At 45.2% G+C, this 25502-nt stretch overlaps 1 protein-coding gene across 1 annotated transcript in view; it reads right to left on the bottom strand.

The window, feature by feature from the left end:
* Positions 1–25502, bottom strand: part of LOC138364307 (leukocyte elastase inhibitor-like) — a 58916-nt gene that overhangs the window by 24375 nt on the left and 9039 nt on the right. The window contains exons 2-4 of the mRNA XM_069323908.1: positions 14738–15058; positions 14463–14601; positions 4027–4270 (exon numbers count right to left, since the gene is read on the bottom strand). Coding sequence (XP_069180009.1) covers positions 4027–4270; positions 14463–14601; positions 14738–15057 — 703 coding nt within the window. The 5' untranslated portion in view covers position 15058. The remainder of the gene's footprint in view (positions 1–4026; positions 4271–14462; positions 14602–14737; positions 15059–25502) is intronic.

Genomic DNA, 25502 nt, shown 5'->3' on the forward strand with positions numbered 1-25502 from the left:
AACCCATACTCCCACAACTGGTATGTACAGGGACGCCTTAATCCGCTTGACCATCACGACCGGACATAAGGAAGTGATAGCCGAGGCTATATGAACCACTCCCCCGCCGGCACTCGGATGGTAATCTTGGGCATAGCATTTTATCAAATCACCTCATTCTTTGGGGCACACGTGAGGAACACAAATGCAAACAAGCCTGAATGGTCCCCAGGACTATATACAACTGAAAACTCACACCCCAGAAGTGACTCGAACCCATACTCCCACAACTGGTATGTACAGGGACGCCTTAATCCGCTTGACCATCACGACCGGACATAAGGAAGTGATAGCCGAGGCTATATGAACCACTCCCCCGCCGGCACTCGGATGGTAATCTTGGGCATAGCATTTTATCAAATCACCTCATTCTTTGGGGCACACGTGAGGAACACAAATGCAAACAAGCCTGAATGGTCCCCAGGACTATATACAACTGAAAACTCACACCCCAGAAGTGACTCGAACCCATACTCCCACAACTGGTATGTACAGGGACGCCTTAATCCGCTTGACCATCACGACCGGACATAAGGAAGTGATAGCCGAGGCTATATGAACCACTCCCCCGCCGGCACTCGGATGGTAATCTTGGGCATAGCATTTTATCAAATCACCTCATTCTTTGGGGCACACGTGAGGAACACAAATGCAAACAAGCCTGAATGGTCCCCAGGACTATATACAACTGAAAACTCACACCCCAGAAGTGACTCGAACCCATACTCCCACAACTGGTATGTACAGGGACGCCTTAATCCGCTTGATGGTCAAGCGGATTAAGGCGTCCCTGTACATACCAGTTGTGGGAGTATGGGTTCGAGTCACTTCTGGGGTGTGAGTTTTCAGTTGTATATAGTCCTGGGGACCATTCAGGCTTGTTTGCATTTGTGTTCCTCACGTGTGCCCCAAAGAATGAGGTGATTTGATAAAATGCTATGCCCAAGATTACCATCCGAGTGCCGGCGGGGGAGTGGTTCATATAGCCTCGGCTATCACTTCCTTATGTCCGGTCGTGATGGTCAAGCGGATTAAGGCGTCCCTGTACATACCAGTTGTGGGAGTATGGGTTCGAGTCACTTCTGGGGTGTGAGTTTTCAGTTGTATATAGTCCTGGGGACCATTCAGGCTTGTTTGCATTTGTGTTCCTCACGTGTGCCCCAAAGAATGAGGTGATTTGATAAAATGCTATGCCCAAGATTACCATCCGAGTGCCGGCGGGGGAGTGGTTCATATAGCCTCGGCTATCACTTCCTTATGTCCGGTCGTGATGGTCAAGCGGATTAAGGCGTCCCTGTACATACCAGTTGTGGGAGTATGGGTTCGAGTCACTTCTGGGGTGTGAGTTTTCAGTTGTATATAGTCCTGGGGACCATTCAGGCTTGTTTGCATTTGTGTTCCTCACGTGTGCCCCAAAGAATGAGGTGATTTGATAAAATGCTATGCCCAAGATTACCATCCGAGTGCCGGCGGGGGAGTGGTTCATATAGCCTCGGCTATCACTTCCTTATGTCCGGTCGTGATGGTCAAGCGGATTAAGGCGTCCCTGTACATACCAGTTGTGGGAGTATGGGTTCGAGTCACTTCTGGGGTGTGAGTTTTCAGTTGTATATAGTCCTGGGGACCATTCAGGCTTGTTTGCATTTGTGTTCCTCACGTGTGCCCCAAAGAATGAGGTGATTTGATAAAATGCTATGCCCAAGATTACCATCCGAGTGCCGGCGGGGGAGTGGTTCATATAGCCTCGGCTATCACTTCCTTATGTCCGGTCGTGATGGTCAAGCGGATTAAGGCGTCCCTGTACATACCAGTTGTGGGAGTATGGGTTCGAGTCACTTCTGGGGTGTGAGTTTTCAGTTGTATATAGTCCTGGGGACCATTCAGGCTTGTTTGCATTTGTGTTCCTCACGTGTGCCCCAAAGAATGAGGTGATTTGATAAAATGCTATGCCCAAGATTACCATCCGAGTGCCGGCGGGGGAGTGGTTCATATAGCCTCGGCTATCACTTCCTTATGTCCGGTCGTGATGGTCAAGCGGATTAAGGCGTCCCTGTACATACCAGTTGTGGGAGTATGGGTTCGAGTCACTTCTGGGGTGTGAGTTTTCAGTTGTATATAGTCCTGGGGACCATTCAGGCTTGTTTGCATTTGTGTTCCTCACGTGTGCCCCAAAGAATGAGGTGATTTGATAAAATGCTATGCCCAAGATTACCATCCGAGTGCCGGCGGGGGAGTGGTTCATATAGCCTCGGCTATCACTTCCTTATGTCCGGTCGTGATGGTCAAGCGGATTAAGGCGTCCCTGTACATACCAGTTGTGGGAGTATGGGTTCGAGTCACTTCTGGGGTGTGAGTTTTCAGTTGTATATAGTCCTGGGGACCATTCAGGCTTGTTTGCATATATATATATATATATATATATATATATATATATATATATATATATATATATATATATATATATATATATATATATAAATATATAAGTGTACCAGTTATTGGTGTTAGGCTATGTGCCCAGTATTTATATTATTACTATTATTGATATCTAGGATTTATCTATATATATATATATATGCTTGTGTGTTGAATAATTGTTCATGTGTGCAGTGATCAATTGAAAATTCGAATACGAAAGGAATTACTGAGAACTCCAGTACTATATCTTGTTGCATTCGTTATCATCATGTGAAGTACAGTGCGTCACGCCATGATAGTGAATTATTATGTTCATTAATGTAGAAATGTTTGATTGAGCTAAAGATCAGTGCAGTGAATCATTTGCGTTCTATTGCCATTGTCGCAAATATTGTGTTGTGTGAACCTTTATTGATTCTTGAGAATTTAAAGAAACAGGCGCCTTTCGCCAACAAACAAGTGCAGTAAGAGATCACGCAGTGAGGGGGGAGTCGCCCAGCTGATTTTGATGTTGACGTGAGGAGGAGCATTGCCATCTTGGTGTGTTCCTGTTTATATGTGGAGAGCGAGCGACTTTTGCATGAACTAGCTGTTTGCTTGTTGATATAAGAATATGATATATTGAATTTTAAGTAAAATACCAAAATACCTTCGCGTTTGTATCATCCCCTCCATATTTCTTGTGGCTATATAATACTTGAAAGGAGATAGAGTGATAGAAATAAATACCTACTTGATATCAGATCTATTGAGTGTGCTCTTGCCACTGTTACCACATTTCCCCAATACCACTGACGTGTTACTGGACACAGGAAACACCAGTTGGCGACCTTGTGGTTAGTAGTAGAGCCCTTGTAGGGGCGGGCACACGGTTGAGAGAGCAAACTGTGTTCTCACTCATCTCTGGCTAAAAAGGCTGGCCGAGGATCGACTGGGATACTCTCCGGGCATACAGTGGCGCCGCGAGGATTGAGTGAAGACCCGCAGGGCTATGGGGAGTGACCTTGTGTACACTGTGATATAGTAAGGAAGAGGGAACCCGACAATATATATATATATATATATATATATATATATATATATATATATATATATATATATATATATATATATATATATATATATATATATATATATATATATATATATATATATATATATATATATATATATATATATATATATATATATATATATATATTGGTGTATACTGGCAGCAGGTTTTCTTTCAAACATGTTTCATTGAATATGACCGCATATTCTGTATTTATTATTTTCTGGTTTAGGGCTTCTATCCCTCTAACTATTTTCTTAGCATCAGGGCTTAATTGGAATAGGAGTTCTAACTCCTATTGAACTCCTATTCCAATTAAGCCCTGATGCTAAGAAAATAGTTAGAGGGATAGAAGCCCTAAACCAGAAAATAATAAATACAGAATATGCGGTCATATTCAATGAAATATATATATATATATATATATATATATATATATATATATATATATATATATATATATATATATATATATACATATGCATTTACATATGCATATGCGTATATAACCTTACCAAATCTGAATTTTCCAAGTTGGGTCATCATGTCAACAAGGCTGTGTTGGCTCGGGGTGGTGAAGAACTTCTGCTTGGTTGTTTGGGTTAGGTCGAATTGACTCAACCAGAAACCTTTGAAGTAGACGGTGTTGACCAGCGCCATCAGTGTCGGTGCCACGTCGCTCTCTGTCACCACAGTTGGGATCTTGCCTCGCGTTGTTTTGTTCACGAACTGGTTGATTGTCGCAGCTGCTTTGGCCGCCTGTCAACATAACGATAAGATTAAGCTCAGTGCCTTTACGTGACTCTTCAATCCATCACATTATAAGCTGACAATTGTTCCTACCGACCTTTCAAGGGGGAGAGTTAGAGAAGTAACATAAAGAAGTTCTTTGGATTTTAAGAAAAAAGTTTTCTGAATCCAATTTCAGAGGATTGGAAGTTAACTGTTGTAGAGAATCTAAGCTCAGGTGTTCAGACAAGACCTTAGTGATAGTGCACAAGACACCATAACATGGTGGTCACCACAGGTCAGGTGTTCAGACAAGACCTTAGTGATGGTGCACAAGACACCATAACATGGTGGTGACCACAGCTCAGGTGTTCAGACAAGACCTTAGTGATAGTGCACAAGACACCATAACATGGTGGTGACCACAGCTCAGGTGTTCAGACAAGACCTTAGTGATGGTGCACAAGACACCATAACATGGTGGTGACCACAGCTCAGGTGTTCAGACAAGACCTTAGTGATAGCGCACAAGACACCATAACATGGTGGTGACCACAGCTCAGGTGTTCAGACAAGACCTTAGTGATGGTGCACAAGACACCATAACATGGTGGTGACCACAGCTCAGGTGTTCAGACAAGACCTTAGTGATAGTGCACAAGATACCATAACATGGTGGTGACCACAGCTCAGGTGTTCAGACAAGACTTTAGTGATGGTGCACAAGACACCATAACATGGTGGTGACCACAGCTGAGGTGTTCAGACAAGACCTTAGTGATAGCGCACAAGACACCATAACATGGTGGTGACCACAGCTCAGGTGTTCAGACAAGACTTTAGTGATGGTGCACAAGACACCATAACATGGTGGTGACCACAGCTCAGGTGTTCAGACAAGACTTTAGTGATAGTTGTGGGAACCGACCTGTGAGATTTATATTTATTTAATTTATATGAATTTATATTTACGTTAATTTATATACTTCGATAGCAATTTGTATAATGATAAGTGGACTGTATTTCTGCAATAATCTCATAATCTCACAAATCGATCCTCTACACATTAGGGGGGGTTTATATTTATATATATATGCAGCCAATCAAACTACAGGAATAGACTACATACATTGAAAAGGTTCCTTATCTTATAGTACAGCAGGTTAGTCCACCAGGTATAACTAGGGTGTAGACACCAAATTATCCTCTTTGAGGCAGCTTCCATATCACCCAGTAACTGGTGCACAAATCTTCCTTCCTCGTCTTGACCTGTCAAAAGTGTGCTAGCTGTGAAGCCAGAATCCTATATATGACAAGCTATATCAGAGAAAACACTATACAGTACATGGAACTTGAAGACCTGGCTTAATTACCTTTAGTTTGAGGCGATTTCGCGATCTAACCGGGTCACCCTATATCCTGACATTAATGGCCATAAATGAATGATAAACGGGTTTCGGATAGACTTAACTTGAATTGTAGACATCGTGTTGGAGATGGTACCTTTGGTTTCCATAACACTACGACCAAGTAAAATTAACAGGAGCCGAATTTGCTCCCGTTTGAGCCTCTGGTCTCATATAACAATGGCTGCATCTAACACTCCATTCTATTGACGTTACTGGCCGACATTGTCCAGATATGATAGGAGCTAAATTTGCTCCACACGTCTCGGAGGTGACACAACAATGGCTCCCTCCTTCCCCACTCTGACGCCTGGCCTACTTTGTCCAGATTTCAGAAAGTGATAGAAGGGTCACATTTACTCTACTTTAATATTGATAATTAAGTTAATTTATATAAGATGTTTTTATGATGGTAAAGTCCAAAGACTAATGTATTTAAGAATAATTCCCAGCAGAATAGCTGGCGAATTATAATAGTATGTGGTGATGATATCCCGTTTTCTTTAGACGGAAATTCCACTACAAGTTACGTTTTCTATGGGTAACTTGTTGGTAATACAGCTATTATCTGTATGATTATTAAATGGTGTCGGATTTTCCGACATAATTCCCCAGGGGGCTGCTCACGGGTCGAAGTCCTGTTTAGAACAGACGAACACCGATACTCCTCCTTCGAATTATTAGATTAATTTGATGTTAGTAGTTAATAATCACACATTTGTGTGTCTGTTCGTACAGGACGGATGTCCCGTACTAGAGTTGCAGGGGTTAGAAGTCTAATGCGATTTCATTTCCCTGTCAACTCTTGAAAGGCTAATATTCAAGCCTTATTACATATTATTTAACCCAGAAGACTGGATGTGATCAAGTACTACAGTCAAGTATGATTCAGGGACTGCAGTGAGATCAGTGACATTAGATATAACTTGAAGTTTCTTCAGGTAACTGGTCACTGATATATAAACACTGAGGCCCATGGAATACATCTTGATTAAATAATAAATGTATCAAATCAGTCATCAGATTTATTGGGGTTTAATTTAGTTAATTGATTCAGAAGATTGAATAGCTCATCATTAAAGTAAAGTATGGTTCTGAGACTGCAGTGGGTTCAGTGACATTGGTCGCAGTGACTTGTAGCTGTTTTAGGCTACTGTTCACTGATTTGCCACTGAGGCCTCATGAACTCATCTTCAGCTTCAAATGATGATACTAACATCAACCTCTGTTGGTATAGTCAACTGTAATCTCCTTAGTATAATGCTACTGGAGAAATATAATCAGCTGACGAATTTAGGTTTCTACTGGTATTGTTTATCTGCAGGCATAGGTCTCCTCAGGCTTGATACTGGGCCTGAGAGTAATTTACCTCCTGCAGAGTTTAACATGGTTATACCCTGATATTTAGTAGGGCTACCGATGAATTGATGGTAGTAGTCTGTCCCCACAAGGACAGCCATTTGGCATTTGATTTGCTCAAATTTACCTGCAGCTGCTTGATAATAGCTTTCCAGGTCAGCATAATCAACTGTTGATTGTTGTGACAAATCTTCACATTTCTTGATCTGTCTTGTTAAGTGGTCTTTAAGACCTGCAAGGGTTCTTTTCATTCTCCCTGCATTATCCATACTGGCTAGTTGGTGAAGCCTTGTGGGGCTTGTATTTGGGCTGCTCATAATACTGAACAAACACTAATGGTAGCCTAGGGTAAAATGCACTCACTAGGCAATAATCCTACCTCTACTAGAGGTTAGCACTTAAAATTAATACACATTATATATATACAATCATCCACACTAATGATTTGAGTGATAAACCAGTGTCACTGGAAGTACCTTTAGGTTAGCTCTTCTATATCACCCTAGGATGGTAGAGACACTAATTAATCACTCAAAGGTGTAATGATCATAAGTAAATTATTATATATACAACTCAACTCGAGTTGATAAAAATTACACCCAAAATAGGGTCTGGACCATTCATTAATGGTGTTAGGTTGATCAATATAGTACAACTGACTATGGCAATAATGGGACTAGGATGAGCAATAATAGTTCAACTAGTCAATGGTAATTTACTACCCTGTTGTGGGTTGGCAATTAGTAAATATTATACTGTGATCACTAGTGCAATATATATTAAATAATTCTCTATTTTGGAGAAATAATATACACAATTATTGATAATAGCCTCTTAATTAGCCTCTATGAAACTTCTAATATTATCTAGAAGTATTAAATATTATTAGTGACCTCGCGAAATAAAGTCCACAAAATTCGTAGATAATCTCTCGCGAAATGTAACACCACGAAATCCGTGAACAATCTCGCGAAGACACAGTCACTAATTTGGCTGGATTCTATATTAGCGCTGTCATTTCACGAAATAACACGCCACCAAATATCTGTGGGTGTGCATGAAACCGCTGACGAAGCTGAACTGGGCTGAGGGAGGCTCCTGAGCTCCCTCGAGGCTACGCTGCCGTCTTGACTGCTGGCTTTGTTTAAATAACACTGCACTAGTATATTTAATGAATCCACTGGTTAACTGGTTCATCCGGTACTAAGATGACCAAATGTGGGTTCATAGGACCGAATATTCCGGTTCCGAAGGTCCAAATAATGTGGGAACCGACCTGTGAGATTTATATTTATTTAATTTATATGAATTTATATTTACGTTAATTTATATACTTCGATAGCAATTTGTATAATGATAAGTGGACTGTATTTCTGCAATAATCTCATAATCTCACAAATCGATCCTCTACACATTAGGGGGGGTTTATATTTATATATATATGCAGCCAATCAAACTACAGGAATAGACTACATACATTGAAAAGGTTCCTTATCTTATAGTACAGCAGGTTAGTCCACCAGGTATAACTAGGGTGTAGACACCAAATTATCCTCTTTGAGGCAGCTTCCATATCACCCAGTAACTGGTGCACAAATCTTCCTTCCTCGTCTTGACCTGTCAAAAGTGTGCTAGCTGTGAAGCCAGAATCCTATATATGACAAGCTATATCAGAGAAAACACTATACAGTACATGGAACTTGAAGACCTGGCTTAATTACCTTTAGTTTGAGGCGATTTCGCGATCTAACCGGTTCACCCTATATCCTGACATTAATGGCCATAAATGAATGATAAACGGGTTTCGGATAGACTTAACTTGAATTGTAGACATCGTGTTGGAGATGGTACCTTTGGTTTCCATAACACTACGTCCAAGTAAAATTAACAGGAGCCGAATTTGCTCCCGTTTGAGCCTCTGGTCTCATATAACAATGGCTGCATCTAACACTCCATTCTATTGACGTTACTGGCCGACATTGTCCAGATATGATAGGAGCTAAATTTGCTCCACACGTCTCGGAGGTGACACAACAATGGCTCCCTCCTTCCCCACTCTGACGCCTGGCCTACTTTGTCCAGATTTCAGAAAGTGATAGAAGGGTCACATTTACTCTACTTTAATATTGATAATTAAGTTAATTTATATAAGATGTTTTTATGATGGTAAAGTCCAAAGACTAATGTATTTAAGAATAATTCCCAGCAGAATAGCTGGTGAATTATAATAGTATGTGGTGATGATATCCCGTTTTCTTTAGACGGAAATTCCACTACAAGTTACGTTTTCTATGGGTAACTTGTTGGTAATACAGCTATTATCTGTATGATTATTAAATGGTGTCGGATTTTCCGACAATTGTTCCTACCGACCTTTCAAGGGGGAGAGTTAGAGAAGTAACATAAAGAAGTTCTTTGGATTTTAAGAAAAAAGTTTTCTGAATCCAATTTCAGAGGATTGGAAGTTAACTGTTGTAGAGAATCTAAGCTCAGGTGTTCAGACAAGACCTTAGTGATAGTGCACAAGACACCATAACATGGTGGTCACCACAGGTCAGGTGTTCAGACAAGACCTTAGTGATGGTGCACAAGACACCATAACATGGTGGTGACCACAGCTCAGGTGTTCAGACAAGACCTTAGTGATAGTGCACAAGACACCATAACATGGTGGTGACCACAGCTCAGGTGTTCAGACAAGACCTTAGTGATGGTGCACAAGACACCATAACATGGTGGTGACCACAGCTCAGGTGTTCAGACAAGACCTTAGTGATAGCGCACAAGACACCATAACATGGTGGTGACCACAGCTCAGGTGTTCAGACAAGACCTTAGTGATGGTGCACAAGACACCATAACATGGTGGTGACCACAGCTCAGGTGTTCAGACAAGACCTTAGTGATAGTGCACAAGATACCATAACATGGTGGTGACCACAGCTCAGGTGTTCAGACAAGACTTTAGTGATGGTGCACAAGACACCATAACATGGTGGTGACCACAGCTGAGGTGTTCAGACAAGACCTTAGTGATAGCGCACAAGACACCATAACATGGTGGTGACCACAGCTCAGGTGTTCAGACAAGACTTTAGTGATGGTGCACAAGACACCATAACATGGTGGTGACCACAGCTCAGGTGTTCAGACAAGACTTTAGTGATAGTGCACAAGACACCATAACATGGTGGTCACCACAGCTCAGGTGTTCAGACAAGACCTTAGTGATGGTGCACAAGACACCATAACATGGTGTCGTGTGTCATCACCCTTGTCTCCCCAACCATCGGGTGGGGTGATGATAAACGACCATCACCATAACCCTACCCTCCCCCTCATACCATCACCCTACCCTCCCCCTCATACTATCACCCTACCCTCCCCCTCATACCATCACCCTACCCTCCCCCTCATACCATCACCCTACCCTCCTCCTCATACCATCACCCTACCCTCCCCCTCATACCATCACCCTATCCTCCCCCTCCTACCATCACCCTACCCTTTCCCTCACCCCCATCAACCTACCCTCCCCCTCACACTATCACCCTACCGTCCCTTCATACCATCACCCTACGCTCCCTCTCACACCATCACCTTCCCCTGACGTAATAACCCTCCCTCCCCCACACTCCCTCTCCCTCTCCCTACCACTCCCTCCTCACAGCATTACCCTACCCTCTCCCCTCACTCTATCACCCTACCCTACCCCGTCATACCCATCACCCTTCTTTCCCCTCACGCCATCACCCTACCCTCCCCCTCTCACCTATCACCCTACCCTCCCCCTCACACCCATCTCCCTACCATCCCCATCACCCTCTTCACCCTACCCTCCTCCTCACCCTATCACCCTACCCTCCCCCTTCACACCCATCACTCTACCCTCCCCCTTCACACCCATCACCCCTACCTTCTCTGTCACCCTCATCATCCTACCCTCCCTCCTCCCCCCTTCACCCTACCCTCCCCCCTCACACCCAACACCCTACCCTGCCCTGTCACCTTCATCGCCCTACCCTTCCCGCACCCTCATCATCCTTCCCTCCCCCCTCCCCCCCTCACCCTACCCTCCCCCCCTCACCCTCATCACCCTACCCTCCCTCCTCCCCCCATCACCCTACCCTCCCCCTCACACCCAACACCCTACCCTCCCCTGTCACCCTCATCGCCCTACCCTCCCTCCTCCCCCCATCACCCTACCCTCCCTCTCCCCCCCTCACTCTACCCTCCTCCCCCTTACCCTACCTTCCCACCCCTCACACCCAACACCCTACCGTTCCCTCATCCCCTCACCCGCATCGCCCTACCAACCCCCTCACACTCATCACCCTACCATCCCCCACCATCAAGTATCTTACCCTCCTCTCACACTGGTGACGAGTTTTGGAGATATTTTAGAAGTACTCTATTCTGCTGTCACACTGGTATCGAGGCCAGGAGATACTCTTGAAGTACTCTATCCTGCTGTCACACTGGTAACGAGGTCTTGAGAGACTCTGGCAGAACCCTACCCTACTGTCACAAAGGTGACGAGGCACCACTTGACAGCTTGTTTTCTAAAAATCACCACCTTCCTCGTCGCTTCCAGCTTGCCCTTGCCTCCCTGAAATCTAACAATTCTATTCTTATCCTTCCCTCCGACAAAGGCAATTCGGTGGTTGTCCTTTACCGTGAGGACTACCTCCAGAAAGCAGATGTCTTGCTCTCTTACTCCCGCACATATGCCCACTGACTTCTAACCCTTTAGATCGCCTTAAAACTTCCTTTAACCGCAAACTAAGACAGCTCTCTAGTCTTTGTCCTCCTGACTTCGATCTCAATAAACTTTTCCGTGTCATCTGCCCTTCTCTTCCTTATTTTTAGAGTCTATCTAAGACTCATAAACCTGGTGTTCCTCTTCGTCCAATCATTTATTCACGGGGCTCTGTCAGCTATCCTCTTGGCTACTGGCACTTTTTCTCCTGCCCACCTTCATCACGCTCAGGACTTAATAGAAAGACTGCGCCTGCAGCCGTCCTGTAAGATGCTTAGTCTTGATGTCGACTCTCTGTTCACTAATGTTCCCCTCGATGACGTTCTCTCTTTCCTTAGACAGAAGGCTACTGGGGTCCTTCTTCCTCTCCCGCTTCCCACTGACGTTTTCCTTAAACTCATTAGACTCTGTGTTGACTCTCCTTCTCTTTCAATGGTAAATATTACACTCAAACTCGGTGTCGCTATCGGTTCCCCTCTCTCCCCTGTTCTTGCCAATTTCTACATGGAATACTTCGAGATTGTTCTTCTACTTCTTCCTTCTATTGATACTCGTCCCTCTCTCTGGCTTCGCTATGTTGATGACATTTTTTCTTTATCGCCTCATGACCTTCGTCTTTTCCAGCCTTTCCTCGCCTCTCTTAACAATCAGGCTCCTTCCATCCATTTCAAAGTTGAATGGGAATCTGATTCCCTCCTTCCTTTCCTTGACGTTCACGTTCACAGCTCTGTGTCCGGGTTCTCTTTCTCTGTCTACAGCAAACCCCTGCATAGCGGCATGTACATTCACTTCTTTTCCTACCATCCTCCTTCTGTTAAGAAAAGTGTCCTCGTCTCTCTCTTCCTCCGCGCTCTACGCATCAGCGACCCTCAGTTTCTTGATTCTGAAATTGCCTTTATCTACAAATCATTCTCTCGCCTTGGTTACCCTTTGTATTTTATATACTGTGCCTACTCTCAAGCTAATCGAAATTTTTTTCTTGCTAAACCTGCTTCCAACTCTAGTAGCACTGTGCTCTGCCTTCCCTTCATATCTGAACTCAAAACGTTTACTAATACCTTTCGTCCTCTTGACATAAAACTCACCTTTCGACAAACTAACACACTTCGCAGCAATCTAGTTCACACTGCTCCTCCTGCTTCTAATGCCGCTGGTGTCTACTCTATTTCCTGTTCGTCTTGTCCTCTCCAATACTTAGGTGAAACTAGCCGTACACTTAATGACAGACTTAAAGAACACAAAGAAGTGTTAAGTCTGCAGACACAAACAATGCTCTCTTCTGTCATGTTTGGGATTCTAATCATTCTATTGACTGGTCTTCCTTCAAAATAATCTTTCCTGCCTCTACAGAGACGCCGTCGTGTTGAATCGGCTCTGATACACAACATAACCAACATGAACTTGAGTCCTGAATTGATTGCTGTTGACTCTCACCTTTCACAGTATATACTCAACTGCTCTAAACTTTCTAGCAAGCGTGACGTAACGTAGGCTTACCCTTCCATTTATCTTTGTTTGTTTCTTTCTTTTCCTTCTTTTCTCTTACGATCTCTTTTTTTTATTCCTCTATTATATTTTAATTATTTCTTATTTCTTTATTTTTTAAGAATTATTTCTTATTCCTTTATTATACTTTACCTTTAGTACCTTTTGCCTTGCTTTTCCTTCTCTATGATTTCCTTCTCCTTATCTCTCTCTTGCCAATTTATTGCCTTCGCCTCCTTCTCTCATCACAATCGACTTGAGAATGGTATATCTAGGATATCTTGAGATGATTTCAGGGCTTAGCGTCCCCGGGCCCGGTCCTCAACCAGGCCTCCTTTTGTTACATACCCCCCCAGGAAGCAGCCCGTAGCAGCTGGGCTGCTACAGGCTGTTTCTAGGGGCATGGGGGCCCTGCGGGTACTTGGGCCCGTACCCAGCAGGTACGGGCCCAGGTACCTATTTACTGCTAGGTAAAAGGGGCATCAGGGTGAAAGAAACTTTTTGCCCATTTGTCTCCGCCTCCATCGGGGAACGAACCCGGAACCTCAGGACTATGAATCCGAAGCGCTATCCACTCAGCTCTCTTGCGCCCGTACAGGACGGGCCGAAACGTCGTCGTCCCTTCACTTTCTAGTGTGTGGGTTTGGTCAACATATTTCAGTCACGTTATTGTGACTCCTCGTCTGCACTCTAGAAGTTCTCTACCCTGCTGTCGCACTGTTGACGAGGCTAGGAGATACTCTTGAAGTGCTCTACCCTGTTGTCACACTTTTGACGAGGCCAGGAGATACTATAGAAGTACTCTACCCTGCTGTCACACTGTTGACGAGGCATTGAGGGACTCTTGAAGTACTCTACCCTGCTGTCACACTGGTAACGAGGTCTTGAGGGACTCTTGAAGTACTCTACCCTGCTGTCACACTAGTAACGAGGACTTGAGGGACTCTTGAAGTACTCTACCCTGCTGTCACACTAGTAACGAGGACTTGAGGGACTCTTGAAGTACTCTACCCTGCTGTCACACGGGACGAGACCTTGAGGGACTCTTGAAGTACTCTACCCTGCTGTTATTATCAATTATCAATTATAGTAACATGATTCTTCCACATTAGCTCCGGACCTCCCAAACACTGAGGACGAGACCAGGAGGCTTCATGTGAATCATAATATTTCACAAATATAGACAGAAGGTGATATGCAGAAATAGACTGACCTGTGAGAAGTCGATATTCTCCACCTCTTTCTTAAGGACATCTCTGATGCAGTCCCGAAGAGGGAAGCCGCTCTTCACATACACTTTGTTAGCCAAGTGTATCACATAGTCACTCGTGTTGCTCTGTCTCTTTGCGGTTCTGTAGGGGCATCTTAATTATTATATCTAATACATGCGTTTATAAACGCTCATAAATAACAAGTTAAAGAGGACTCAAATATTCAATTATACATATAGTAATTAAGATGACAAGTGAGGAATGTGAGTGGACTCACAGACGGTCGAGGGCCCTGTAGGTAGCCAGAGTGGTTGAAGGGTCTCTGAGACGAAGGGTGTCCTGCAGCTGCTGACGAGTCCTGCCAGCAGACCCAAAGTAGGCCAGGACCAGGGCGGTCCACACGCTGTAGGGCGAGAAGAAAAAGTTTCCTGTGGCGGTGGGTGGATAGAGCTGCTTGAAGAGGTCCAAGCTGAAGGGAGTGATGTGGGCCAGGTCATGTCGGAAGGTCACCAGCTTGTCATTGTTGGAGATACACTGAGGCCTCACCACACTCACCAGCGTCACCACCAACACTGCTGCACACCACAGCTTCCTCATACTGTGGGGAAGAGGACTGTAGCAGCGGCGCTCCACCAACATTGATGACTACTTTATTATATTACAAATACCAATATCGTAATGAATTAAATATTTATATAAGTAGAAGCTCGCAGTCGTCTGAGGAGAGTTGTGGTGTAATAGTTTTGTTGGTGATGGGTGGTGGTGATGGAGGGTGGGGTGTGGGGTGGTGGTGATGAATGGTAGTGATATGTGCAGGTGATGGGGTGCTGGTAATGGGCGGCGGTGATAAGTGGTGGTGATGGGTGGTGATGATGGGTAGTGGTGACAGGTGGTGGTGATAAGTGGTGGTGATGGTTGCTGGTGATGGGTGGTGGTGACAGGTGGTGGTGATGGGTGGTGGTGATGGGGCAGTGGTGACAGGTGGTGGTAATGGGTGGTGGTGAAGGGTGACGGTGATGGACAGTGGTAATGGGTGGCGTTGACAGGTGGTGGTGATGGGGCTGTGGTGATGGGTGGTGGTGATGGGTGGTGGTGATGGGCAGTGGTGAAAGGTGACGGTGATGGGCAGTGGTGACAGGTGGTGGTGATGGGTGGTTGTCATGGGTGGTTGTCATGGGTTGGGGTGATGGGTGGTGGTGATGAGTGGTGGTGATGGATGGTGGTGATGGGTGGTGGTGATGGGCGGTGGTGATGGGTGGTGGTGATGGGCGATGGTGATGGGTAGTGGTGATGGGTAGTGGTGATGGGTGATGGTGATGAGTGGTGGTGATGGGTGGTGGTGATGGGTGGTGGTGAAGGGTGGGGGTGAGGCACTATACACTCACCCACTATAAACACTCACCCACTACACAGACACACACACACACACATACACACACACACATACACACACACACACACACACACACACACACACACACACACACACACACATGGGTGGTTGTCATGGGTTGGGGTTTCTTCGGTTCCCAGTGTGACAGCAGGGTAGAGTACTTCAAGAGTCCCTCAAGTCCTCGTTACCAGTGTGACAGCAGGGTAGAGTACTTCAAGAGTTCCTCAAGTCCTCGTTACCAGTGTGACAGCAGGGTAGAGTACTTCAAGAGTCCCTCAAGACCTCGTTACCAGTGTGACAGCAGGGTAGAGTACTTCAAGAGTCCCTCAAGTCCTCGTCCCGTGTGACAGCAGGGTAGAGTACTTCAAGAGTCCCTCAATGCCTCGTTACCAGTGTGACAGCAGGGTAGAGTACTTCAAGAGTCCCTCAAGTCCTCGTCCCCAGTGTGACAGCAGGGTAGAGTACTTCAAGAGTCCCTCAATGCCTCGTTACCAGTGTGACAGCAGGGTAGAGTACTTCAAGAGTCCCTCAAGTCCTCGTTACCAGTGTGACAGCAGGGTAGAGTACTTCAAGAGTCCCTCAAGTCCTTCTCACCAGTGTGACAGCAGGATAGAGTACTTCAAGAGTCCCTCAAGTCCTCGTCCCCAGTATGACAGCAGGGTAGAGTACTTCAAGAGTCCCTCAATGCCTCGTTACCAGTGTGACAGCAGGGTAGAGTACTTCAAGAGTCCCTCAAGGCCTCGTTACCAGTGTGACAGCAGGGTAGAGTACTTCAAGAGTCCATCAAGGCCTCGTCACCAGTGTGACAGCAGGGTAGAGTACTTCAAGAGTCCCTCAAGTCCTCGTTACCAGTGTGACAGCAGGGTAGAGTACTTCAAGAGTCCCTCAAGTCCTCGTTACCAGTGTGACAGCAGGGTAGAGTACTTCAAGAGTCCCTCAATGCCTGACCAGGGTCCTTGACTTTTATACCATGCAAGGTGAAGGAGAAGATCGTGAGAAAAAACCCGGTAACACATCTGGAGAGAAGGGACTTCGTGACAAATCGCGTACATGGGTTCAGGGAGGGTAAATCTTGCCTTACAGGCTTGATAGAATTCTACGATCAGGTGTCAAAGATTAAGCAAGAAAGAGGCTTCAAGAAGACCTAGACAAGCTGAAGGAATGGTCGAGCAAATGGTTGTTAGAGTTTAACCCAACCAAATGTAATGTAATGAAGATAGGTGTAGGGAGCAGGAGGCCAGATACAAGGTATCATCTGGGAGAGGAAATTCTTCAGGAGTCAGAGAAGGAAAAAGACTTGGGGTTGATATCACGCCAGACCTGTCTCCTGCAGCACATATCAAGAGGATAACATCAGCAGCATATGCCAGGTTGGCTAACATAAGAACGGCCTTTAGAAACTTGTGTAAGGAATCTTTCAAAACATTATATACCACATATGTCAGACCAATCCAGGAGTATGAGGCTCCAGCATGTAGTCCATATCTAGTCAAGCATAAGACTAAACTGGAAAAGGTTCAAAGGTTTGCCACCAGACTAGTACCCGAGCTGAGAGGTATGAGCTACGAGTAGAGACTACAGGAATTAAACCTCACTTCGTTGGAAAACAGAAGAGTTAGGGGGTACATGATCACCACATGCAAGATTCTCAAGGGAATCGACAGGGTTGATAAAGACAGGCTGTTTAACACAAGGGGCACACGCACTAGGGGACACAGGTGGAAACTGAGTGCCCAAATGAGCCACAGAGATATTAGAAAGAACTTTTTTAGTGTCAGAGTGGTTGACAAATGGAATGCATTAGGAAGCGATGTGGTGGAGGCTGACTCCATACACAGTTTCAAGTGTAGATATGATAGAGCCCAATAGGCTCAGGAACCTGTACACCTGTTGATTGATGGTTGACAGGCGGGACCAAAGAGCCAGAGCTCAACCCCCGCAAGCACAACTAGGTGAGTACAACTAGGTGAGTACACACACACACACACACACACACACACACACACACACACACACACACACACACACACACACACACACACACACACACACACACACACACACACACACAGTTGGAAAGTTGGAGATCACAACAACACACAGTTGCGAAAGTTGGAGATGCAGGCTGGAGTGAGAGGGAAGGTACTCCGGTGGATAGAGGAGTACCTAAGCAACAGGAGACAACGAGTCTGTGTGAGGGGTGAGGTCTCAGATTGGCGAGACGTCACAAGTGGAGTCCCGCAGGGGTCAGTCCTTGGACCTATACTGTTTCTGGTATATGTAAATGATCTCCCAGAGGGTATAGATTCGTTCCTCTCAATGTTTGCCGACGATGCAAAAATTATGAGGAGGATTGAAACAGAGGATGATAGTAGGAGGCTACAAGATGACCTGGATAGACTGAGTGAATGGTCCAACAAATAGCTGTTGAAGTTCAACCCGAGTAAATGCAAAGTAATGAAACTAGGCAGTGGAAACAGGAGGCCAGGCACAGGATACAGAATAGGAGATGAAGTACTTAATGAAACAGACAGAGAGAAAGATCTAGGAGTAGATATCACACCAAACCTGTCTCCTGAAGCCCACATAAAGAGAATAACGTCTGCGGCATATGCGAGGCTGGCTAACATCAGAACGGCGTTTAGGAACCTGTGTAAGGAATCATTCAGAATCTTGTACAGCACATATGTAAGACCAATCCTGGAGTATGCGGCCCCAGCATGGAGCCCGTACCTTGTCAAGCACAAAACGAAGCTGGAAAAAGTCCAAAGGTATGCTACTAGACTAGTCCCAGAACTAAGAGGCATGAGTTATGAGGAAAGGCTGCGGGAAATGCACCTTACGACACTGGAAGACAGAAGAGTAAGGGGGGACATGATCACAACCTACAAAATCCTCAGGGGAATCGACCGAGTAAACAAGGATGAACTATTCAACACTGGTGGGACGCAAACAAGGGGACACAGGTGGAAGCTGAGTACCCAAATGAGCCACAGAGACATTAGAAAGAACTTTTTCAGTGTCAGAGTAGTTAGTAAATGGAATGCATTAGGAAGTGATGTGGTGGAGGCTGACTCCATACACAGTTTCAAATGTAGATATGATAGAGCCCAATAGGCTCAGGAATCTGTACACCAGTTGGTTGACGGTTGAGAGGCGGGACCAAAGAGCCAGAGCTCAACCCCCGCAAGCACAATTAGGTGAGTACAATTAGGTGAGTACACATACACACACACATACCCGTGTTGGGTGGTGACTGTGATCAGTGGTACAGTAAATTAGTGAACTGTAACACAACGATACAATGACTGACTCCAGAGCTTTGTGTAGACAAAACAGAACCGCCATCATCAATCTACTAGCACTTAGTGAATCACCAAGTGGGAGACAACGACGGATTACCATCGTCATCCATACATCGTAATTACTCATGGTTGTGTGAGCGGGAGGCAGACTGGTATGTACCCCTCTCTGGTCAACTAATCAGGTGTACAGATTGAGGTAAAATATTATCAAATTCTTGTTCAGGATATCATATATATATATATAAAAATCTCAAAGTGGCTCATTTTAGGTAGAAGTTAACGCTTACGGGACCCCCGTAGCACACGCACCTACGCACACGTACGTTTGCAAGCACCCACGCACGCACACGCAAAAATAAACACACGCACACACGCACACGCACGCACACTTGCTTGATCTGATATTTACCCTAAATGAGTCGGATATAAGGGAAGTTAAGTAGGAAGCCCCCTTAGGAATGAGTGATCATAGTGTATTGAGCTTTGAGTACCTGGTTGAGCTAGGAATTATCACCCCCCAAAAAAGAACTGGAAACAAAGGGCTGGTGCACCGAAAGGGAAACTATGAGGAGATGAATAAATTCCTATGGGATATACATTGGGACACAGAACTCGGAACCAAGTCCGTACAAGACATAGTGGACTATGTTACCCAAAAATGTCAGGAGGCTGTAAGCAGGTTTGTCCCAGCCCGACAGGAAAAAAACAAAGAAGCAAAGGAAGAATTCGTGGTTTAATAGGGAATGTATGAAAGCAAAGGAGCTGAACAAAAGGGCATGGAGGAACTTCCGTAATAACAGAACACCAGAAAGTAGAGAGAGATACCAGAGAACCAGGAACGAGTATGTTAGTGTGAGAAGAGCAGCTGAGAAAAGGTATGAAAATGATATAGCTAATAAAGCCAAGACCGAACCAAAGCTACTACACAGTCACATCAGGAGGAAGACAACAGTGAAGGAACAGGTGATGAAACTTAGGGTGGGCGAGGACAGGTACACAGAGAATGACAAAGAGGTGTGTGAAGAACTCAACAAAAGGTTCCAGGAGGTCTTTACAATAGAACAGGGAGAAGTCACGGTGCTAGGAGAGGTGGCAGCAAACCAGGTAACCTTGGATAGGTTCGAAATAACAAGAGATGAGGTCAAGAAGCACCTATTCGAGCTGGATGTGAGAAAAGCTGTTGGGCCGGATGGAATCTCACCATGGGTATTGAAAGAGTGTGCAGGAGCACTTTGCTTGCCACTCTCCATAGTGCATAGTAGGTCACTGGAAACGGGAGACCTACCAGAAATATGAAAGACTGCTAATGTAGTACCAATATACAAAAAGGGTGACCGACAAGAGGCACTGAACTACAGGCCAGTGTCCTTAACTTATATACTATGCAAGGTGATGGAGACGATTGTGAGAAAAAACCTAGTAACACATCTGGAGAGAAGAGACTGCGTGACAACCCATCAACATAGGTTCAGGGAGGGTAAATCTTGCCTTACAGGCTTGATAGAATTCTACGATCAGGTGACAAAGATTAAGCAAGAAAGAGAAGGATGGGCGAACTGCATTTTTTTCGACTGTCGGAAAGCCTTTGACACAGTACCCCCATAAAAAGTTGATGCATAAGCTGGAGAAACAGGCAGGAGTAACTGGTAGGGCGCTCCAGTGGAAAAGGGAGTACCTAAGCAATAGGAAGCAGAGAATTACAGTGTGGGGTGAGACCTCAGAATGGTGTGAAGTCACCAGTGGAGTCCCACAGGGCTCTGTACGTGAACCTATCCTGTTTCTGATATACGTAAATGATCTCCCAGAGGGTATAGACTCATTCCCCTCAATGTTTGCTGACGACGCCAAAATTATGAGAAGGATTAAGACAGAGGAGCACAGCTTGAGGCTTCAAGAAGACCTGGATAAGCTGCAGGAATGGTCGAGCAAATGGCTGTTAGAGTTTAACCCAAGCAAATGTAATGTAATGAAGATAGGGGTAGGAAGCAGGAGACCAGATACAAGGTATCATTTGGGAGATGAAATACTTCAAGAGTCAGAGAGAGAGAAAGACCTGGGCGTTGATATCACGCCAGACCTGTCCCATGAAGCTCATATCAAGAGGATAACATCAGCAGCATATGCCAGGTTGGCTAACATAAGAACGGCCTTTAGAAACTTGTGTAAGGAATCTTTCAGAACATTATATACCACATATGTCAGACCAATCCTGGAGTATGCGGCTCCAGCATGGAGTCCATATCTAGTCAAGCATAAGACTAAAATGGAAAAGGTTCAAAGGTTTGCCACCAGACTAGTACCCAAGCTGAGAGGTATGAGCTACGAGGAGAGACTACGGGAATTAAACCTCAGTTCGTTGGAAGACAGATGAGTTAGGGGGAACATGATCACTACATTCAAGATTCTCAAGGGAATCGACAGGGTTGATAAAGACAGGCTATTTAACACAAGGGGCACACGCACTAGGGGACACAGGTGGAAACTGAGTACCCAAATGAGCCACAGAGATATTAGAAAGAACTTTTTTAGTGTTAGAGTGGTTGACAAATGGAATGCATTAGGAAGTAATGTGGTGGAGGCTGACTCCATTCACAGTTTCAAGTGTAGATATGATAGAGCCCAATAGGCTCAGGAACCTGTACACCTGTTGATTGACGGTTGAGAGGCGGGACCAAAGAGCCAGAGCTCAACCCCCGCAAGCACAACTAGGTGAGTACACACACACACACACACACACACACACACACACACACACACACACACACACACACACACACACACACACACACATAGGTGACACTGGAAGACAGAAGAGTATGGGGAGACTTGATCACTACCGACAAAATTCTCTGAGGAATTGACAGAGTAGATAAGGATAAATTTTTTAACATGGGTGGTATAGGAACAAGGGGACACATGTGGAGGCTAAGTGCCCAAATGAACCACAGGGACATTAGAAAGAACTTTTCAGTGTCAGAGTAGTTAACAGGTGGAATGCATTAGGCAGTGATGTGGTGGAGGCAGACTCCAAACACAGCTTCAAATGTAGATATTGATGAAGCCCAGTAGGCTCAGGAATCTGTACATCAGATGATTGATGGTTGAGAAGCAGGACCAGAGAGCCAGAGCTCAACCCCAATAAACACAACCAGGTGAGTAACTAGGTAAATACACACACCAAGAGCACAGGGAAAAGTCAAATTGACCTAATTGAGGAAATGTTCTCCCAAGTTTGGGAGGAAATCAGGAAGGAGATGCATGAAATGAAGTATAAAATAAACAACCTGCAAAGTGAGTTGACCCAGCAAAGGAGATAAAAACCCACACTGAGAACAATATGGAGATTGAACCTCAGATAATCATTCAAAGGGATGATGGCAATGGTTCATCGGAAAGGAATGCCTCTGTACGTGAAACATTTGGCCACAGTGAGGGAGGTAGCCACGCAAGCAGCTACCTCACAGGAAGCAGCATGGTGCACCAGTCAGCTGCTGGAAAGAAAAAGATCATTGGTAGCTGTGGGCATCAGAGAACAGGAAGGCTCGTGAACAAATCCACAAAGGCCGTGATGAGGGTTCGAACCTATGTCTGAGAGGATCTGACAGAGCCCGAGTGCATGGGGGAATTGTCTAAAACCCTGGGTTTGTGTCGTGGAGAGACTGCAGGATCCATGAGAAGGAAAATGAACTCCCGGTTGCAATTCTTTTGACCATGTCATAGCCTAGTCGATTAAGGCAGCATCTGGGATCTGCTAAGATGTAGGTGCAAACCCTCATCACGGCCCTTGTGGATTTGTTCATTTGATGCATCACACTATTGTGATTTGTGTGTGTAACAGGAAGGCTCCAATAGGCAAGAATGGAATAGTAAGGACAGAGAGGCAGTGAATGGAATGCTAAAGGGGTTAAAGATGGAAGGGGCCAAAAAACATTGAGGAGGTTTTTCAGGTTGGGCTGGTACAACAAGGACAGAGACCACCTGATAAAGATAGTGTTTGTAAACAAGACCATAAAAGAGGATATTCTAGAAAGGAAGAGTCATCTGCAATATGTGGGAGAATACAAAAAAGTATTCCTCCAGAGGGACAGGTCGAGGGAGGAGAGAGCCATGGCAACAGAAGCAAGGATGAAGTGCTGTGTGTGAGGAGAAAACTAGGAAATCACATCCCCCAACACAACATTCCCAGAGGCAAGGGGGGAACCCACAACCAGCATCCCAGCAACACCAGAGGGAGGGCAATACCACTACCCTCTGCCACACAGAAACCCTCCCTACCCCTCACTCTCCCTGGCCCCACTCAAATGCTCAGTCAACTCTCCCTTCCCCCTGATTATAACCCCATGTAGCATGGTGGAGCAAGTCTACCCAAGTAGAGTTATTCTGCTTTCCGGACCTGAGATTAAGAAGTCAGAGAAAGAAAAAAGAAAAAAAAATGCCTGTGAATAATTTAAAAATACTAGCAGAGGATGAGCATCTGATAATAAGTAACATGAAAGTTGATACTTTGGTAACATGACATGAAGCTAGCAGGACGCTGTGACCTCATCTGAGCTACAGCAGTTGTCAGTGATGGTTGTACTTTGTTGATCTCCTGAAAGGAGGAAGAAAATAGTTCCCTGTGATAGTGGTGGAGTGAAGGCTACTTGCTTGCAAGTGTGAGGAAGCTGTTGGGGACACAGTACACCATTTCTCTGTGATTTGGATAAATTAGAGGCGACCTGGAAGTGAGCATTGGTAAGAGTTAGAAGAGTTAGAACAGAAGTTAGACCTTTGTGGAATTGTAATTATGTGTGCTCCTTCAAGAGGAAGGAAGTAAGCAGGCGTTTCTGTTGTGGAGCCTGCTGGGCGACTCAATGTACTCAAGTCAGGACTAGAAGAAGCCTTGTGAAGCAGTCTTATAGCGATTTTTGTGGGCGGCCTGTGTGACCGTCATGTTGAGCACCAGGGAGTGAGCACCCTGTGTCATAGATCCCTGTATTAAGCCTGTTTAATCAGTTGTTAGATTAGCTATCAGTGTTTTATCATGTGCCCAGCGATCATAGTGAACTTATGTATATATAGGGTAGTAATTTTATTGAGCCAGATAGCAAATATAGGGTGTTGGAGTTGAGAGGACATGCTGGCGGAAGGACCGATGCACCCCTCACACTCCCGTTTCTGGTGAACAACTGAGGAACAACGACCCCCAGTGACATGGCCGGAGGGAAACTCCGTGGCATGTCAAGACATGTTTCCAACTTGGATCCGACCAGGATGGGGGAGTACCCATCACGGTTGGACAGCGCGGAGCGTTGTCAGAGGGCAAGTTTTAGTACTAAGATATAGGTTTATTACTTATGTTTTGTCAGGTAAATATTTTTCTTGGCATGGTAATAGGATTGCAGGTTTGTTTGGGAAGAAGTGATTGGAGGAACTTCGAGGTCATATGGTCGAGGTCGAGGGTATATGTCATGAATTATGTACGTTTTCTTTGTATAATAAATGTTAGGTGGCTTTTGCCCTTGTGTTGGTGAGGTTTCCAAGAAAGGGAGAGAAAGAGAGAGGGTCATGGCTGCAGATAGGGTGACAGTAGACACTAATTTCCCAAAGGGGGTATTTAGGAGATCATTCCAAACAAGGAGAGAGTGGGGAGTCATGGCAGCTCGAGTAGGGTGTGTGTACACAAGACAACGAGGCCAGTTTGGGAGCCACACCGCTAAGTAGGTGACGCTGAACCCCTCCCCAAGATCAAGATGCATACAGAGTACTCTCCTAGGTAAATTACAAGCACCTAAGTGTCCATTGCTGGTCAACCGACGGTAGCGGGAGAGTGGCTGCCGAGGTTGGCTGTTTATTTCTGTCGGAGAGTGATTGAGAACGCTGTCCACCTGTATGCAAGTAACAGTCTGGTGCAATGACCAGAGATCATTTTTGGGTTTTAAATCCACAACCAGCTCAAATACCCCTGATGTGAGACCCCTCACCCAGAACTGACCCTGTTACCCCTAACCACGTTCCAACCATGTCCCCCTTTCCCCTTTCCCTTTCCCTCCCTGTCCCCGCTTCCCCTTCATCCCATACCCTCCCTATCACCCCTCCCCCTCACTCCATATCCTCTATATCCCCCCCTCCCTCCTTACCCAATACCCTCCCTCTCCCACCTTCCCTTGACCCCCCCTCCCTCACCCAGTATCCTCTGAGACCCTGTTAACCACCTCACAAATCCTCACGCCAATGGAACAGCTTCCTCCATCAGCAGAACGCTCACCAAGAATGGAACATGAGAATGAACAGAAGTGTGCTTCAAGGCAATGTACACTGACATAGATGGGATTACAAATAAAACAAGCGAACTTGGACAATGG

Source organism: Procambarus clarkii, chromosome 13, assembly GCF_040958095.1.
Source record: "Procambarus clarkii isolate CNS0578487 chromosome 13, FALCON_Pclarkii_2.0, whole genome shotgun sequence".
Classification (NCBI taxonomy): domain Eukaryota; kingdom Metazoa; phylum Arthropoda; class Malacostraca; order Decapoda; family Cambaridae; genus Procambarus; species Procambarus clarkii.